Genomic DNA, 20,259 nt, shown 5'->3' on the forward strand with positions numbered 1-20,259 from the left:
TCGCACAGTATATAATCTCTCGCCAGCCTGTCCCGACATGTCGCACTGTATATAATCTCTCGCCGGCCTGTCCTGACATGTCGCACAGTATATAATCTCTCGCCGGCCTGTCCCGACATGTCGCACAGTATATATAATCTCTCGCCGGCCTGTCCCGACATGTCGCACTGTATATAATCTCTCGCCGGCCTGTCCCGACATGTCGCACAGTATATATAATCTCTCGCCGGCCTGTCCTGACATGTCGCACAGTATATATAATCTCTCGCCGGCCTGTCCCGACATGTCGCACAGTATATAATCTCTCGCCGGCCTGTCCCGACATGTCGCACTGTATATAATCTCTCGCCGGCCTGTCCCGACATGTCGCACAGTATATATAATCTCTCGCCGGCCTGTCCCGACATGTCGCACAGTATATATAATCTCTCGCCGGCCTGTCCCGACATGTCGCACTGTATATAATCTCTCGCCGGCCTGTCCCGACATGTCGCGCAGTACAGGCTGCTTTCACTTCCTCTTCAGGCTCTGCACCTCTGGCATTGGCTGACTGTGCGGACACCGCGCCCCCTGGCGGCCCCGTGTGTTGCTGGTGTTAGCGCTGCTTTCCCGCCTCCCCGGTCAGTAGTCCCCGCAGCCGCTGCTGACATGTCGTCGTCCGGTGCCGGTCCTTCTGATCCCGGTGGAGGAGATGCAGCGGCCGCCATTCCCGAGTCTGGAGGCGGGATCCTGGCCAGTCTTCACGAGTTACACCGCTTACTCGGCTCCGGGGATGCCGGCGGCTGTGAGGCGGCGCTGAGCCTGCTGCGGAGTCTGGGAGAGGAGTGTGTGATCTCGGCGCCCGGGAGCAGCGAGCTGGGTGTGTGCGGGACCGGGGAGGGGACCTCGTCTGTGGTGACCCCACAGCTCCCACCTGTCCACACTGCAGTGCAGGGCATGATGGGAGTTGTAGTCCCACCACAGCCGGAGGACTGGTAAAGTTCATGTCTACTAATCACTGAGGTTCTGCAAAGTGCAGCTGCTGTGTGAGGCACCTGTGTGACCCCACAATGGCCGCGGCCAGGGTCAGGTCACGTCTCTGACCTCCATCATTGTTCTGTTGGGATCATCTTACAGCTTATTACCACAGCAGTAATGTATCCGCCCCATAACTTACATATCCCTGGGGTCCGACCATGGGACCCCCCAATCCCAAGAATGGGAGGTCTCCTCCATTCATTGTCTATGGGAGTGTGGGCGATAGCGGAGTGCTGTGCTTCCTCCAGTCCCATAGACCATGAACTGAGCATGTGCTTTATGCTGAGTTATCAGGACCCATGGCTAAATTTAAAATCAGGAGCTTAGGGGTTTTAAAACGCCATAGGATCTTATCCAAAATATATATTAATGATATGGAATGATCACCTGCTCACCTTGTAACCACACCTCAAGGCGTTTGGTGTAATGGGACAGATGGTGCAGGATCCATGGGCCGACGGTCCAGCGGCTTAGAGGCCGTCAAGATGGAGTCAGGAGACCCGCGGCCATTCTGCACATCATGATCCGTCCTCAGATGCCTAAATTTGGCCGTCACTATGGAAGGAAGCTGTGGTTATCTCTGCACTGCTGTCAATGGAACAACCAGGACACACGGGCAGGATTTGTAGCAGTTTACTGAACGCGTTTTGAAGTCTTCCTCACTTCTTCTTCAGCACAAAACCGAGTAATAACAAAATGCAAGGGGACCGACTTAGGCTAGTTTCACACTTGCGTTCAGCGCAGTCCGTCACTATGGAGAATAGCGCAGTCCGTTAACGCACTGCGCTATTCTCCATAGACTTGTATGGACGACGCACTGTAACGCAAGTGTCTGGGTTGCATCCGCTGGACGACGCAGCGTCGTTATTTTGACGCTGCGTCGGGCGGATGGAACGCAGCATGTAACGTTTTTCTGCGCTTGGCGGAGTGTCAAAAAAACGCAATCTGCAGGAATCCGTTAGGCGTCCGTTGTTTTTATAATGGACGCCTATGGTGGCGGATTCCGTTAGATTGCGTCATTTGACGGATTCCGTTAAGGCACCTGACTTTACACAACTGCGCATGCTCAGATGTGTAAAGTCAAGGAAAAAAAAACTACAACGGACTGCGTTATTTTGTACGATCTGTAGCATGCGTTGTGCCACTATATGCAACGCATCCGTTGCATGCGTCACACAATGCAATGCTACGGATCCCGTTCAACGCAGGTGTGAAACTAGCCTTATAAGGGTGTTGGGCGCTCAAAAGTGTTTGCATTGAGGTGTCATACAGACTTGTACATGTCATCTATTTTATGCCTCCATTTAAATACTTTTACCCTTATTAGGCTAGTTTCACACTTGCATTGGACGGCTTCCGTAGCATTGCGTTGTGTGACGGATGCAACGGATGCGTTGCATATAGTGGCACAATGGATGCTACGGATCATACAAAACAATGGAAAGCTTATTTTTTTTCTTTCTTTTTTTTTTTTTAATTTTTTTTTCTGCTTTACAGTTTTACCGGCAGCAGACTATTGTGAACGATCAGCTGATCGCTCTCAATAGCCGGCGGCCGGGCGCTCAGCTGAGCGCTCTCACATGCCGGCGGCCGGGCGCTCAGCTGAACGTTCGGCCACCGAGAAACAAAATAAAGTTTCTGTGATTTTAAAAAAAAATAAAAAAATAAAATGAGCATGCGCAATGAAAAATAAAGGTTTCCGTCGCTAAAAAAAGTTACATGCAGCGTTCCTTCCGCCCGTTGCAGCGTCAAAATGACGCTGCATCGTCCAGCGGATGCAACGCTGACACTTGCGTTACAGTGCGTTGTCCATACAAGTCTATGGAGAATAGCACAGTGCGTTAACGGACTGCGCTATTCTCCATAGTGACGGACTCCGCTGAACGCAAGTGTGAAAGTAGCCCAAGTCAATTCCTCAGTGTTTTGTTATTACTCGGTTTCTGCTGAAGTGAGGAAGACTTCAAAACGCGTTTGATAAACCGCTACAAATCCTGCTCATGTATCCTGGTTGTTCCATTGACAGCAGTGCGGAGATAACCACAGCTTTCTTCTATCCTGTTGTCCAAATTTAGGCATCCGAGGACGGATCGTGATGTGCAGAATGGCCGCAGATGATCTGGCTTCATCTTGACTGCCTCTATACCATTCTGATCAGGAGCTCTGTGGCCGGGGCGCACGGGGGCTGCGGGACACAGATGGCCCCATCCAACCTTAGGAAAGCTGGTGAATATCAGATTGGTGGGGTCCAGCTGACCGGGAGGGGCTCCAGAGTCACAATATGTTAGGTGGTGGCTCCGCCGTTTTCACCCACTCCTGTTTTGTCTTACAAAAAGTGATGTAAAAAACTTACCGAATACTCAGTGAGCACGTGGCAAGGCTGTGAATTGGATTAAAAGTAACCTGCCACGTTGTACACATGAGCAGAATAATATATATTTGTTGGAAAAGATTTATAATTTGTATTTTCATTCAAATCAATGGTGTTGTATACTTAAGGTCACTGTGGGCGGTCTTATTGAGTGACTGACAGCTCTCCACATGCACAGCCCTTTAGAGAAGACTGTCAGTCACTGAATAGGACCGCCCACTGGACTTGTGTATATTCAAGCACCAGAGACTGAATGAAAGGCAAGAAATATCCCACAAATATGTACAATGCATTTCAACATGACTGGTTCCATTTCAGGGTAGGTTTATATTACACAATATGTGGCACTAAATGACCGGCGATCGGAGAGCAGTCGTATAACAAGCTGCACAATGAGACCGCGTGTCATATGTGCCCTGAATGATCAATAATAGGCGGCTATTCTCAGCAGCACAGCTCCTGTTTACAAAGGACAAGAAAAAGGGGCTTTTAAGTGAACAGAAAGTTATGTTACCCCAATAAATCAGCTTTTTGCTTATCAGGTGGTCAGCGGCCTGTGTACACTGTGCAATTGTCAGGAAAGGAGCTTTCCTAGGAATACTTAATCACAATAACTGTAGTGTAAATCGCCTTAACTAATGATTACTCCAATGCTGCAGGAAAAACTGACCTGCAATTCATAGTATATTAATTTAGTTTGCAGATGTCAGCACTAGCGATGAGCGAACGCTATCATGCTCAGGTGCTCGGTGCTCGTAATGGCTAGTGCTGAGCAAGCGCTACCATGCTCAGGTGCTCGGTACTCGTAACGGCTAGTGATGAGCGAGTGCTACCATGCTCTGTACTCGTAACGGCTAGTGATGAGCGAGCGCTACCATGCTCGGGTGCTCTGTACTCGTAACTGCTAGCGATGAGTGAGCGCTACCATGCTTGGGTGCTCTGTACTCGTAATGGCTAGTGATGAGCGAGCGCTACCATGCTCGGGTGCTCTGTACTGGTAACGGCTAGTGATGAGCGAGCGCTACCATGCTCGAGTACTCGTAACTGCTAGTGATGAGCGAGCGCTACCATGCTCGGGTGCTCTGTACTCGTAACAGCTAGTGATGAACGAGCACTACCATGCTCGGGTGCACGGTACTCGTAACGGCAAGTGATGAGCGAGCACTACCATGCTCGGGTGCACGGTACTCATAACAGCTAGTGATGAGCGAGCGCTACCATGCTCGGGTGCACGGTATTCGTAACAGCTAGTGATGAGCGAGCGCTACCATGCTCGGGTGCACGGTACTCGTAACAGCTAGTGATGAGCGAGCGCTACCATGCTCGGGTGCACGGTACTCGTAACAGCTAGTGATGAGCGAGCGCTACCATGCTCGGGTGCACGGTACTCGTAACAGCTAGTGATGAGCGAGCGCTACCATGCTCAGGTGCTCAGTACACGTAACGGCTAGTGATGAGCGAGCGCTACCATGCTCGGGTGCTCAGTGCTCGAAACGGCTAGTGATGAGCGAGCGCTACCATGCTCGGGTGCTCAGTGCTCGTAACGGCTAGTGATCGAGCGCTACCATCTTCAGGTGCTCTGTACTCGTAACGGTTAGTGATGAGGAACTGAAAAAATGCTTGAGTTCCCCATTGACTTCCAATATACCCGGGTAATGGAGTCGCGCTCATCCAAACATCCGACTGCTCGTTATGAGACCCGAGCATGGTAGTGCTCACTCATCACTTGTCGGCACATATTTACCCTAGATGTAGTTTCCTTCTCTGCATCAAAATCGACACCTTTTCTGCAGTGGAATCTGCAGCAGTATTTACCACTGGATTTCACAGTTTTTTGTTTTTTTATTTTTGCTATACACACTCTGAAGGAAGTACACCACAATAGCGAATTTTGTAAAAACCCCAATTGCTCACATCTTATTGTACTGTTGATGAAAATTCCACAACAAACAATTCTCAATAATTTCTCTTTTGCTTCTAACTACAAGTTGGATTATTTTTAGTCTATTTTAATTGTAGCCCATTTTAAACACTTCTTTGTTTATTTTTTATTTTTTTAGCTTTGAATACATCCTTGGTCTTCTCTAAAGAATATGGCCTGCTCGTGTTTGTCCACAAATCCCTTACCATGGAAGAAGTAAGTCAGTTTAAAATAATCCATTGTAACTTTTCTCTGACGCCTGATTGGGGGACACAGGACCATGGGTGTTATGCTGCCTATCCATAGGAGGACACTAAGTAGATGCAAAAGGATAGCTCCTCCTCTGCAGTATACACCCCCTGGCCGGGCCAGGCAAGCTCAGTTTTAGCTTAGTGTCTGTAGGAGGCACTTCCTTTCAAGGTTTGTTATTTTTTGAGGGCGACGGTTTCCTTTTGGGACCGATCTCCCACTACCATCAACGGGCAGGAACGTGGAGTGTCGCCTCCACGTACCCCCTCCTGCGACGCTGGATCCTGGGCTGGACGACTGGTTCTACAGACACCGATTTTCCAAAGCCCAGGGTAGAGGCCTGTGCCCCTATAGCCCAATTCCTCAGCCCCTCTCTGCAGGCTCTGAGTTGAAGATGGCACCAATTCCTCAGCCCCTCTCTGCAGACTCTGAGTTGAATAGGACACAGACACAGCAAGCTGACTCTGCTATTTTCACTGCCTGGAAAGCAGTGTTTTAAGGTGAGATCCCCCCTGACTGGTTTCCCAGAGAAAGGGAGAAAAGACGCTGCAGGGAAGGCTCCCAGGACATTTAGGCTATGTGCGCACTAGGCGTTTTTGCCGCGTTTTTAGCGGCGTTTTTTACCGCGTTTTTGTGCTGAAAACGCAGTGACATTGCTTCCCCAGCAATGTCAATGGGTTTTCAGAAGTGCTGTCCTCACACAGCGTTTTTTTTTAGCTGCGTTTTTGTGGTGACCACAAAAACGCAGCATGTCAATTATTTCTGCGTTTTCCACTGCGTTTTTCACTCATTGAATTCAATGAGATGTTAAAAACGCAATGAATAACGCATATAGCCGCGTTTCTATGACTAAAAACGCAGCTATAAACGCAAGGGGTGGGTACTACAGTGACGTGTACAGGAAGAGGATTCCTTCTGTTGGTAAACACAGAAGCGTGAATCCTCCCGGTACCGTCACCGCTGCGTCCACCTCCCGTCCTGTGCATGTCAGCTCCGTGCGGCGCCATGTCTGGGCGGGAGGTGGAGGCAGCGGCGAAAACCAAAGTGAACAGTAGAAAAAAAAAAAAAATGTCATATACTCACCTGTCCGCAGGGTCCCGGTGCCATGCCCGCTCCCAGCTCCTCCCGGTCCCGCCGCTCCGGCTGTGTGCAGTCTCCCCGGGGCAGGACCTTGCTTGCAGGACCTGGCGGTGGATCACCTGATGCAGTCACCTGACGCATCAGCTGATCGCGGTGTCGCCGGCTTTTTCGCGCCCGGCCGGCTATCAGCTGATCCTGCCGTCAGGGGACTTCATCAGCTGATTACCGGCAGCTGCTGCAGCGATCGTATAGGATCAGACTCCTGTCCAATCGATCGCTCCAGGAGCTGCCGGTAATCACCACAGCACATAAGTGAGTATTATTTTTTTTTTTTTTTCTACTGATGCATCAGCTGATTGTATAATCGGCTTTTATACAATCAGCTGATGTGTGATGGGATTCAGGCACTTGATCCTGACACATGATCTGATCGCTTTGCCTTCCAGCAAACCGATCAGATGATATTGGATCCTGATTGGACGGCGCGGGACCCTGACCCAGGATTACTGCGGAGGGGGGTTTATTTCAATAAAGATGGAGTCACTAATTGTGTTGTGTTTTATTTCTAATAAAAATATTTTTCTGTGTTGTGGTTTTTTTTTTATCTGTACTAGAAATTCATGGTGGCCATGTCTAATATTGGCGTGACACCATGAATTTCGGGCTTAGGGCTAGCTGATAATACACAGCTAGCCCTAACTCCATTATTACCTGGCTAGCCACCCGGCTTCAGGGCAGCTGGAAGAGTTGGATACAGCGCCAGAAGATGGCGATTCTATGAAAGCGCCATTTTCTGGGGTGGCTGCGAACTGCAATTCGCAGTGGGGGTGCCCAGAAAGCATGGGCACCCTGCACTGTGGATTCCAATCCCCAGCTGCCTAGTTGTACCCGGCTGGACTCAAAAATTAGGCGAAGCCCACGTCATTTTTTTTTTTTTCAATTATTTCATGAAATAGTTAAAAAAAAGGGCTTCTCTATATTTTTGGCTCCCAGCCGGGTACAAATAGGCAGCTGGGGGTTGGGGGCAGCCCGTACCTGCCTGCTGTACCCGGCTAGCATACAAAAATATGGCGAAGCCCATGTCATTTTTTTTTTCTTTTTGGGCAAAAAACTGCATACAGTCCTGGAAGGAGGATGCTGAGCCTTGTAGTTCTGCAGCTTCTGTCTGCTCTCCTGCATACAGTCCTGGATGGAGGATGCTGAGACTTGTAGTTCTGCAGCTGCTGTCTGCTCTCCTGCATACACTAGTGAATGGAGGATGCTGAGACTTGTAGTTCTGCAGCTTCTGTCTGCTCTCCTGCATACACTAGTGAATGGAGGATGCTGAGACTTGTAGTTCTGCAGCTGCTGTCTGCTCTCCTGCATACACTAGTGAATGGAGGATGCTGAGACTTGTAGTTCTGCAGCTGCTGTCTGCTCTCCTGCATACACTAGTGAATGGAGGATGCTGAGACTTGTAGTTCTGCAGCTGCTGTCTGCTCTCCTGCATACACTAGTGAATGGAGGATGCTGAGACTTGTAGTTCTGCAGCTGCTGTCTGCTCTCCTGCATACACTAGTTCTGCAGCTGTCTGCTCTCCTGCATACAATGAACATTTTGAAGAAGGAAATGACATCAGACCTTTTTTTTTTTTTTTTTCATCAACAATCTTTAATGGCATTGTGCACTGATTAAAAACGCAGTGAGTAAAAGCGCAGCAAAAAACGCACCAAATCGCGGCAAAAACGCATGCGTTTTTGCCGCGTTTTTTTAGCCGCGGGTGCGTTTTTTAGACAAAAACGCACATAAAAACGCAGCGTGAAAAAAACGCCTAGTGCGCACATAGCCTTACAGTATTTATTATGTGCAAGGAGCAAGGATCCTGTACACACAGTGTTAACTTTCTCTAGCTTGCTGGCTGGAGGAGGGGGATGTTCTGCTGTTTGTAGAAAGTCCTGCAGATAATTTCCGGTGGCAGGGGGGAAGGCTCATGGACTCACGCTGTTTTTATTTGCTCTGTTTATTTGCTCTAGCAGAAAAGCCGGCAGATAACCACGGATGACAAGCTGTGTGCTGACTGTAGGGAGAGGGAGGAAAACTATCAGAAGCTCCCTTCCCGCCGTTTTTTTTTTTTTTTTTTTACTACCCACAGCAGGGGGGGCACACTGACTCATCTCCCCGCTCTTTTAGCGCTAAGCCCCCCCCCCCCCGCAGGCACGATAAGCCCCACCCCCTCAGGAAATCGTGCGAAGATCTTCATAGAGCTTAATCCTTCCTGAGGACAGGGCCATCGGCTGATTCTGGTGAGGTGCTTGCTTCAATTGTATCTCTGCTGAGCATTGCTCCCCCTCCTGGCATACTCCTATTAGGAACATGCAGAAATCTAAGGGCACTAAGAGTACTAAAGCCCACATAGTCTATTATTCAGCCTGCACTGCCTGCCACGCTGAGCTACCACGTAAACACACCTCTTCTCTCTGTGAGTCCTGTGCCCCTATAGCCCCCCAAGACCCCCCTGCCACCACCGCCGCAACAGTCAGCCCAGAGCCTAGGGCCCCCAGCCCACCGGAATGGGCACAGTTTCTGTCCCAATCCATGGGAAAAACTGTCACAGAACCTGGTTCTGGCTATGCAATGTCGTCCTCCACACCCTTCTGGGTCCCTGGACGGAACGCAGCCTGAGGATACCCCTATGGAGGATCCTTCTGAGGTAATCCGGGCACATGCTTCACCGGTTGCAGGGATCAGGAAAAGAGCACACAGCCGGATGTCTCCAGCGGGCTCTCCCTCGGGAGCACACAGGGCAGGCTCTCCCACACGCTCCACGGCTTCTGATGAGCTGGAGGAGGGAGAATGCTGTTTGTACCAGGAGGATTCCTTGGTTTCATCACCCCCAGATGATCAAACTGCAATAGATTCCCTTATAGCAGCAATCAACCAAACTCTGCATGTGGAGGATCCCCCATCCACTACCACTGACCATGTGGTCTCCTTTTAAGAGGGCAAGGAAACCCCAAAAGGTTTTCGCTGAACACCCAGAGTTTCAGGATATCCTCACAAAGCAAAGGGAGAAGCCTGACAGGCGCTTCGGTAACCGAAAACTCATGGAGTCCCGGTACCCTTTGTGCCTCACCTGCCCCTAGGGGCTGGGCCGATCCGCCCTCGTCGACCCCCCCCCCCCCCCCCCTGGTCTCCCGCCTTACCACAAAGACGCCCCTGTCTTTACCCGATGGTTCCTCCCTCAAGGACCCGACAGACAGACAGGTGGAGCACCTCGCCCGCTCTGCTTTTGAGGCTGCAGGTTCCTCCCTCTCGCCCTCCTTTGAGTCTGTGTGGGTCGCAAAGGCAATCTCTGTCTGGGCGGGGCAGACTCCCTTAACACTTCGCTTGAGGAATCCCAGTTCACTCATACTTTCACAGAGGTAACAGCTCAAATTGCCGCTGCGGCGGAGTACCTCATCCAGGCCTCCATGGACGCTGCTACCTGCGCAGCGTTTGCCGCCTCAAATACCATAGCCATCCGTAGAGCTCTCTGGCTTCGACAATGGTGAGCGAACTCTGCCTCCAAGAAGTCTCTCACGGGCCTTCCCTTTTTTCCAGACCGATTGTTTGGCGAACGTCTGGACAAGCTCATTTCTGACGCCACGGGAGGAAAGAGTACCTCCCTCCCCCAGCTGAAGTCCAGGACGTCCTTCACCAGACGTCCACGGTCCTCGTTCCGCTCCTTTCGGAACTCATTTGGTTGGTCGACATCCCGTGCTGTCCCCGCCACCAGCCACGGACTACGCAGGGACCGACCTTCTCAGCTCTCCCCGAAACCCACTTCGTCATGGCAGCCTAGACCGAAACAGTCCACGACTAGGGAGACTCGGCCACGACGTTTTCCCCCCTCATGACTCCTTCGGCGCCCCGGAAGACACATTCATTGTAGGAGGTCGACTGCGGCTCTTTCAACACATCTGGGCTGCCGCCTCAGATGACAAATGGGTGCGAGACCTTGTGTCTTCCGGTTACCACATAGAATTTCGGACCCGAACCCCGAGTCGGTTCTTTCTCTCAAACCCCCCCAAAGACTCAAACGACGCGAAGCTTTTTTTCTCAGCAATCCACTCGCTCCAAACAGCAGAAGTGATAATACCTGTCCCAGACGACGAGAAGTTCGGGGGTTTTTATTCCAACCTCTTTGTGGTCCCCAAAAAGGATGGGTCAGTTCGACCCATCCTGGACCTCAAACACTTAAACAAACATGTGCACGGACGGAGATTCAGAATGGAGTCCCTAAGGTCCATTATTGCATCCATGGTCGAAGGGGAATTCCTCGCCTCCATAGACATCAAGGACGCGTACCTGCACATACCCATCGCCCCAGATTACCAAAAGTTCCTCCGCTTCGCAATTCAGGACTCCCACTTTCAATTCGTAGCTCTGCCCTTCGGCCTTGCCACCGCACCAAGGGTCTTCACCAAAGTCATGGCGGCCACCATGAGCGTCCTTCACGCCTGGGGAGTAGTCGTTCTCCCTTACTTGGACGACCTCCTCATCAAGGCCCCCTCCTTCCACGACTGCTCAACCAGCGTACAGATCACTGTGGACACCCTATCCCGCTTAGGATGGCTAGTGAATCTGGACAAATCATCCCCGATCCCATCACAATCCATCACCTTCCTGGGCATGTCCCTGGACACCCGTCGGGGCTTGATCCTTCTCCCTCAGGACAAGGCGTTCGCTCTTCAACGAGCGGTACGCTGCCTTCTACGTCCTCCGTCTCGCTCCATTCGATTCAGCATGAAAGTGTTCGGCAGGATGGTGGCGGCTATGGAAGCAGTACCCTTTGCTCAACTGCACCTCCGCCCACTGCAGCTAGCCCTTCTAGCGGCCTGGGACAAGAGCCCCTTCTCCCTGAACAGACATCTTCACCTGACGCCTTCAGTCAGGTACGCACTCCGCTGGTGGCTTCGGTCCTCATCCCTATCGAAGGGGAGATCTTTTCTCCCAGTGAACTGGCTGGTCCTGACCACGGACGCCAGCATCCTAGGCTGGGGAGCAGTGTACCGGCACCACACTGCTCAAGGACGTTGGACACCCCAGGAGTCTTTCCTACCCATCAACATCATGGAACTCCGCGTGATCTTCCTCGCACTCAGAGCGTTCTGCCCTCTGCTAGCGGGTCGTCAGATTAGAGTCCAATCGGACAAAGCTGTAGCCTATATCAATTGGCAGGGGGGCACCCGCAGCAAAGCGGCTTATCTCGAGGCCCACAAGATCCTCAGCTGGGCCGAATCGACGGGATCAGTGATATCAGCGGTACACATACCGGGGGTAGAGAACTGGGCAGCAGACTTTCTAAGTCGCCAAGGCCTGGCTGCCGGAGAATGGTCTCTCCACCCAGATGTGTTTCTACACATCTGCACTCGCTGGGGCACACCAGATGTGAACCTAATGGCCTCAAGGTTGAATGCAAAGGTACCCGCATTCATTGCCAGGTCACGCGACCCGCAGTCCATCGGCGCGGATGCTTTAGTCTGCTCCTGGCACCACTTCCGCCTGCCTTACATATTTCCACCTCTACCCCTGCTGCTGCGGGTGATCAGGAAGATCAAAGCAGAGGGAGTCCCGGTGATACTGATAGTACCGGACTGGCCCAGGCGCGCCTGGTACGCCGAATTAGTACAATTGCTCACAGACGCACCGTGGCGCCTTCCAGACATCCCAGACTTGCTGACCCAGGGACCCATTTCCCATCAGAACTCCAGAGCCCTGAAGCTGACGGCATGGCCATTGAGACCTGGGTATTAACAAGAGCGGGATTCTCCCCCGCGGTTATTGCCACCATGATCAGCGCCCGAAAGCCTGCTTCATCCCGCATTTACCACCGTATGTGGAAAATAACGTCCAGCCTATGCCTCTGGCCATCCCCAGAATTCTCGACTTTCTACAGTCTGGCTTGCAAGCGGGTTGGCTCTCAGTTCCCTTAAAGGGCAGGTCTCAGCGCTCTCAATCTTTTACCAATGCCGCCTGGCTCAAAAACCGCAAGTCAAGACCTTCCTCCAGGGAGTTTCCCATCTAGTCCCCCCGTACAAACGGCCGCTGGAACCATGGGACCTCAACCTCGTTCTGGACGGTCTCCAGAGGTCTCCCTTTTGAACTCCTCAAGGAATCCTCCCTTGCTCTTCTGTCCTGGAAGGTAACATTCTTGGTGGCAATTACGTCCATCAGACAGGTTTTGGAGCTAGCAGCACTCTCTCGCCGCAAGCCTTTTCTGATCTTTCACCAGGACAAGGTGGTTCTGCGCCCCCTTCCGGATTTCCTTCCAAAGGTTCTTACCCCATTTCATTTGAACGAGGACATTGTTCTGCCTTCCTTTTGTCCACACCCGGTTCATAGGGTGGAAAGGTCTCTGCATTCGTTAGACCTCGTCAGAGCTCTCAGATATTACATATCCAGGACAGCCCCCTTTAGGAAAACGGACTCTTTGTTCGTCATTCCTGGGGGGCCTAAGAAGGGACAGGCAGCTTCAAAGGCGACGCTGGCTCGCTGGATTCGCTCTGCGATCCAGGAAGTCTACCGCTTGCAACTCAAGCCCATTCCTAGTGGGCTGCGGGCTCATTCCACGCGAGCAGTTGGCGCTTTGTGGGCCATTCGGCATCAGGCTTCAGTGGAACAGGTGTGTAAGGCTGCGACCTGGTCTAGCCTACATACATTTTCAAAGCATTACAGAGTCCATACCCAGGTTTCAACTAAGGCAAATCTGGGTAGGAAAATTCTGCAAACGGCAGTAGAGCACCTCTCTCAGTAGGTGCTCCAGGCTGTCTGGGACTGGTTCCTAGTCCTTGGGATGTGCTGTCGTCTTTTATGTTTCCCACCCATGGGCTGCTTTAGGACGTCCCATGGTCCTGTGTCCCCCAATGAGGCGTCAGAGAAAAACGGATTTTTATGTACTCACCGTAAATTCGTTTTCTCTTAACCATCATTGGGGGGGACAGCACCCACCCTGTTGGGACTTGGTTCTCTCAGTACCTTATTTAATTTTGTCTCTTGTTTTTCTCATGTTCCTCTGTTGAGGTAAGTTTTTACTGTTTTTTTTCTCCTACTGCTTGTTTACTAAAACTGAGCTTGCCTGGCCCGGCCAGGGGGTGTATACTGCAGAGGAGGAGCTATGCTTTTGCATCTACTTAGTGTCCTCCTATGGATAGGCAGCATAACAGCCATGGTCCTGTGTCCCCCAATGATGGCTAAGAGAAAACTATTTTACGGTGAGTACACAAAAATCCGTTTTTTCAATTAAAGAGAGCTATTTTTTTTAATGTGAAGGAGAATTAAAGCAATATGTGCCTAAATTGTAGATGAATAAGATAAAATGAAACCACAGATATCCATATGGATATTGTTGGGAGGTTATTTGGACCGTGCAAGGTGAGGGATCAGTGGCTGATCGCTCCATAGCTCATGCCTACACATGGCCAGTATACTCTATTCAGGTGACATGGACATCTGTAACACTACTTCCAGGTCCACTCATTAAACCCCATACATATTCACTGCTTTCCCTGCTCACCGTCAGTCTCAGTGTCTGTGATTGGTTGCAGTCAGACTGCGCCACAACCCTGCATGACAGTGTCTTTGATTGGTTGGATCATACACGCTGTCTGCGTCCCTCATAATGGTATATAAATAAATTGTGTGTCCCCCCCACAAGTCTTGATAGCCAGCCAAGACAAAGTTGATAGCTGGGGACTGGCACTCTCAGGCTGAGGAGGCCCATGGTTATTGCTCTCCACCCCCCACCCCCTCCCCAACCCCCAAGCCTAAATCTGGCAGCCTGCAGAAGCCCAGAATTGTCACATCCATTAGATGTCACAATTCCAGCACTTTACCCGGCTCAACCCGTTTGTCCTGGTGCAATGGCAATCAGGGTAATATAATGGGTTGATGACAGCTCATAGCTGCCACTAAGCTCTTGATTAGTAATGCAAGGCGTCTATAAGACTAATACTGTAAGTGAAAAGAAAAAACTCAAAAAGCCTTTTTTTGAAATAAAATACAAAAAAACCACAGTATTTCTCCAATTTATTAATTCCAAACACCCAGTTCCAACGTAATCCACACACGGTCCCACAACAATCCCGACTCTGCTACACACTGAAGTTGTATCGCGTGGACACAGAGCATGACCCTCTGCTGTGGTTTCAGGCAGAGACTGACTGAGCCGCAGCTGTGAGTGGTAACATCACTGTTTATCTGCGGTCACACATGTAGGTTCCCACGATACCCCATTTGTGACTGCAGGTAAACTGACCTCAGGTGACCTCATTGAACTCAGTGACCTCATGTGAACTCATTCAGTTCAATGAGACCTGCTTCTCTTGGCAGAAAAACACATTTATTTTGCTAAGAGATGCAGATATTGTGCTGAAATTTGTACACCATATTCCTGCACCAATACTGCATTTCCTGGGAAAAAATGCATCAAAACGCGATGCAGTTTTTTGTGATATTTTGCCAGGAGATGCAGATTTGATGATGAAAGTTATACACCAAATTCCTGCACCAAATCTGCATCTTCTGGTAATGAAAGGTTGGGCGGAAATGGGTTTTGCAAATGTTCAATGTCCCAAAGCATACTGCCAAACTGGTTTCAAAGTGGCGAGTGGCCATCACAAAGTCCTGATCTCAATCCTATTGATATATATATACAATTTATGGGGAAAGTTTAAAAGGGAGGTGTGAGCAAGGTGACCTACAAACATGGCTCAGTTACACCACTTCTGTAAGGAGGAATGCGCCCAAATTCCTACCAACTATTGTGAGACGCTTGTGGAAAGAGATCCAAGTCATACAGTTTATGGGCATTGGTATAAAATACTAATGAAATGTATGTAAACTTTTGACTTTGCAGAAAGTAATAAAAATGCCTTAAAACATTCTCTCTCTCTCTCTCATTATTCTGGCATTGGGCAAATATAAATAATTTTGGTTCCTAATTGACCTAAAACAGGAAAGTTTTATTCTGATTTCATGTCAGATAGTGAGAAAAACATACATATGTGTATTTTTAGATAGTATATATAAATTTATGGTTTCAACTGTACATGCTCAGCGTCATATGCAGAGGTTGTCTTTTCAAATTAATGTATGAGTGCTCTCTGCATTGCTGCATAGATTAAAAGGGTGGGGGATCAGTCTCTCAGAGCTCAGACCATATGCCGCACACTGCATTAGATTGGTCTGCATGGCTGTCGTCCCAGAAGGAAACCTCTTCTGAAGATGATGCACAAGAAAGCCTGCAAACAGTTTGCTGAAGACAAGCGAACTAAGGACATGGATTACTGGAACCATGTCCTCTGCTGAGACCAAAATAAACTTATTTAGGTTAGATGGTGTCTTGCATATGTGGTGGCAGCCAGGTGAGGAGTACAAAAACAAGCGAGTCTCTCCGTCCCCCATGAGAGCTATTCAGACACTACAAATGGCTCTTATAATTAAGTGAAGGAAGCTGGCTTTTTGTGTTCTTGTTTCATGGATGTCACATCTGAGCAAGCATGATGCTTGATCAAGTATCAAACAGAGGCGAGCATGCTTGCTCATCACTAGTAGGCACCCTTGAAATTGTTCCAGAAAAGTATTTCTCCCTCACAATTATTGCATTTACACATTTTGTTATAGACATGTTTATTTTTCTTTGTGTGTATTGGAACAACGCAAAAAAAGAGAGGAAATAATGGCAAATTGGACATAGTTTCACACACAACCCAAAAAATGGGCCAGACAAAATTGTTGGCAACTTTTCAAAATTGGGGGTAAACAACTTTGTTTCAAGCATGAGATGTTTGTACAAACTCACCTGTGGCAAGTACTAGATGTGGGCAATAAGAAAATCACACCAGAAACCAGATAAAAAGGGGAGAAGATGACTCAATCTTTGCATTGTGTGTCTGTGTATGCCACACTGTGCATGGAGAGCAGAAAGACGAGAAGAGAACTGTCTGAAGATTGTGAATCAAAATTGTGTAAACATTTCAACAGTCTCAAGGTTACAAATCCATCTCCAGAGACCTTGTTGTTCCTTTGTGCAAGGTGCACAACATAAGAGGTTTACAACCCATTGCATTGTAGCCAATCTCCCTGTATGACAAAGAAACATTGATGAAGGGTTGCAATACAGTATAGTCCGGATGGTGGATAAGCAGCCCCAATCAATTTCCAAAGAAATTCAAGCTGTCCTGCAGGCTCAGGATACATCAGTGTCAGCACAAACTATCAGTCAATATTTGAATGAAATGAAACGCTTTGGCAGAAGACCCAGGAGGACCCCACTGCTGACACAATATAGCTAGACTGCAGTTTGCCAAAATTCTTCTTGGAGAGCATCTTGTTTACTGATGAGACCAAGATCAAGCTTTTTGGTAAAGCACATGATTCCACTATTTACGAAAAACAGAATGAAAGGAACACAGTACCACCAGTCAAATATGGGGGACGTTCAAAGATGTTTTGTGGTTTATGTGCCTATAGCACTGGGTGACTTGACTGTGTGCAAGGAATCATGAAATCTGAAGATTACCAAATGATTTTGGGTCGCACAGTAATGGCCAGTGTCAGAAAGCCTGGTTTGTGTCCTAAGTCATGGGTCTTCCAGAAGGACAATGACCCCAAACATTCTTCAAGGAGCATCTAGAAATGGATGGAAACAAAGCGTTGGTGAGTTCTGAAATGGTAGCAATGAGTCCGAATCGAAATCCCATTGAACACCTGTGGAGAGATCTTAAAATTGCTGTTTAGGAGAAGGCACCCTGCAAATATGAGAGACCTGAAGCAGTTTGCAAAAGAAGAGTCCAAAATTCCAGGTGAGATGTAAGAAGCTTGTTGATGGTTATAGGAAGCGATTGATTGCAGTTATTTATTCTAAAAGGGTGTGCTACCAAATATTAAGTTGAGCGGCCCATTTTGCCCGGCCCATTTCTGGAGTTTCGTGTGAAATTATGTCCAACTTGCGTTTTTTTTTTTTGCGTTCCATTTCTTTGGGGGCCTATTCCAATACACAAAAAAATAAACATACATAACAAAACATTTTCTGGAATGAAGGGTGCCAACACTTTTGGTCATGACTGTGTGTGTGTGCTTTTGTGTGTGTGTGTATGTGTGCATGTATATATATATATATATATGTGTATATATATGTGTGTGTGTGTATATATATATGTATATATATATGTATATATGTGTGTGTGTGTATATATATGTATATATATATATGTATATATATATATGTGTGTGTGTATATATATATATATATATATATATATATATATATATATATATATATATATATATATATAATTAGTAACATATTGTTTCATATTATTTAATTTGTGGAAAAGGACTTTGTTTTCTAATGTAATTTCTATTAAATTGTAGTATCGAGACTGTCGAGAAGAAGCTCTAAAGTTCCTGTGCGCCTTCCTCGAGAAGATAGGCCAACAATCCCAGCCATATGCCTTAGAAATTAAAGTAAGATCTTAAGTCTTATAGCTGTTTATGGAACTGTGCTAAATTTCCCTTGTGCATTTTATTTCATCACCTTGTTAGTCAATTTAAGACAAATTGATGTTTGTATATTCTGCTATACTTAAAGGGACTCTGTCAGCAGGTTTCTGCAATATAATCTGAAGACAGCATGCTGTAAGTGGTAAGGGAATCTGTCACCTAATTTGAGAGCAGCATAATGTAGGAGCAGAGTTCCTGATTCCAGCGATGTGTCCTTTACTGGGCTGCTTAGTGTAGTTTTGATAAAATCACTGTTTAATCAGCAGTAGATTATCAATATAGGACGACTTGGCATGCTGCCAGGTAGTCCAGCATATTCATGAGCTCTGTATAACTGCTAGATCTGCAGCATAGAAAACATTGATTTTATCAAAATGACAGCAAACAGCTCAGTAAGTGACACATCGCTGGAATCAGGGTCTCTACATTACGCTGCTCTCAGATGGGGGAGCAAAAACCTGCTGACATATTTAATTTAAAACAAAAAATTCAGCCTTCCATCTGTTACTTGGTTTTGGTTTTTTTTTTGTTTACTAGCAATGTTCGTTTTAGGCTACATTCACATGACCATTCCGTTTTTGTGGACCGCAAAAAACGGTCCTTTTTTTCACGGATGCATCTGTGTGGCATCCGTGTGACATCCGTTCCGTATACAGTCCTTGTGTCATCCGTGTGCCTTCCGTTTTTTTGCGGACCGCAAAAAACGGAAGCAGCAAGAAAGATAGATGAGTAGATATAGAGATGGCTAGATATAGAGACAGAGAGATAGAGGGATGAATGGAGGGATAGATAGAGGGATGGACAGATAGATGAGAAAGACATATATAATGTCCCACCCCCTGCATATTCTAATCTGGCACCCTTTTGTGACTTTCATGTGGCATTAAAGGGTACTTAGCCTTGTATTTAGCCAAAAAATAAATGATTAAAAAAAAAAATGACGTGTGGTCCCCCCATCTTTTGTAGCCAGCTAGGGTAAAGCAAACTGCTGCAGCCTGCAAATCCCAGCTGGCAGCTTCACTTTGGCTGGTAATCCAAAACAGAGGGCAACCCACGCTGTTATTTTAAATTAAATAAATAATTAAAAACAAACATGGGGTCCCCCCCAAATTGGATCACCAGCCAAGGTAAAGCAGACAGCTGTGGTCTGGTATTCTCAGACTAGGGAGGTCCAGCTTTATTGGACACTCCCCAGCCTAAAAATAGCAGACCACAGCCACCCCAGAAGTGGCGCATCCATTAGATGTTCCAATCCTGGCGCTTTGTCCCAACTCATCCCGTTGCCCTGGTGCGGTGGCAAATGGGGTTGATGCCAGATGTGTAATGTCACCTGGCATCAGGTCCTGGGGTTAGTGATGTCACGCGTCTATCAGATACCTGACATCACCAACCCAGTCAGTAATAAAAAAAAAATAGACAACAAAAAAAGTTTTATTTGAAAAAACACTCCCCAAACCATTCCCTCTTTCACCAATTTATTGAAAAGAACAATCAAATCCGAGTCCGGCGTAATCCAATAAGGAGGTTCCACGACGATGCATACCATAGTCACTATCCCAGTCAATGAAGAACAGAATGTTCCCCATTGACTGGGAGAGTAGTGCAGTGACCTGAGCTAACATCAATAGGTCAGTCGAGGTCCCTACAGGGGATGACGAGCGCTGCTGCCAGGAGGTTAGATGAGATCATTACCTGCTGTGACAATCTCCTGCTCTCCTGACGTCAGCGCTGTCACTGACTTCTATGCCCGCCGCGTTCTCAGCAAAGAATCGCGGGAGCCCGTGACGTCACCGCTAGTGACAGTTTTGGGCCGCCTGCGAGACATGACGTGAGAACGCGGCGGGCATAGAAGGCAGTGACAGCGCTGACATCAGGAGAGCAGGAGCTCGTCACAGCAGGTAATGATCTCATCTAACCTCTGCCCTTCTGTGATTAGCAGCTTCTGTCTAAGGATATGCATACTGAAAGCCTGGTTCAGGTGGGGGCTTTCGACGATGACTGGGGTGCCTAAAACATTTACGGTGTCATACCCTCCATTGATAGGTAGGGACCTCTAGGGCTCATCAGGGCTAGCTGTTGAGGTATCTACATATATACATAG

The 20,259-nt window shown here is 48.2% G+C and overlaps 1 protein-coding gene across 1 annotated transcript in view; it reads left to right on the forward strand.

The window, feature by feature from the left end:
* The first annotated feature begins 626 nt into the window (after positions 1–626).
* Positions 627–20,259, forward strand: part of PRKDC (protein kinase, DNA-activated, catalytic subunit) — a 527,347-nt gene continuing 507,714 nt past the window's right edge. The window contains exons 1-3 of the mRNA XM_075353287.1: positions 627–859; positions 5,446–5,522; positions 18,030–18,122. Coding sequence (XP_075209402.1) covers positions 649–859; positions 5,446–5,522; positions 18,030–18,122 — 381 coding nt within the window. The 5' untranslated portion in view covers positions 627–648. The remainder of the gene's footprint in view (positions 860–5,445; positions 5,523–18,029; positions 18,123–20,259) is intronic.

Source organism: Anomaloglossus baeobatrachus, chromosome 6 (assembly GCF_048569485.1).
Source record: "Anomaloglossus baeobatrachus isolate aAnoBae1 chromosome 6, aAnoBae1.hap1, whole genome shotgun sequence".
Lineage (NCBI taxonomy): Eukaryota > Metazoa > Chordata > Amphibia > Anura > Aromobatidae > Anomaloglossus > Anomaloglossus baeobatrachus.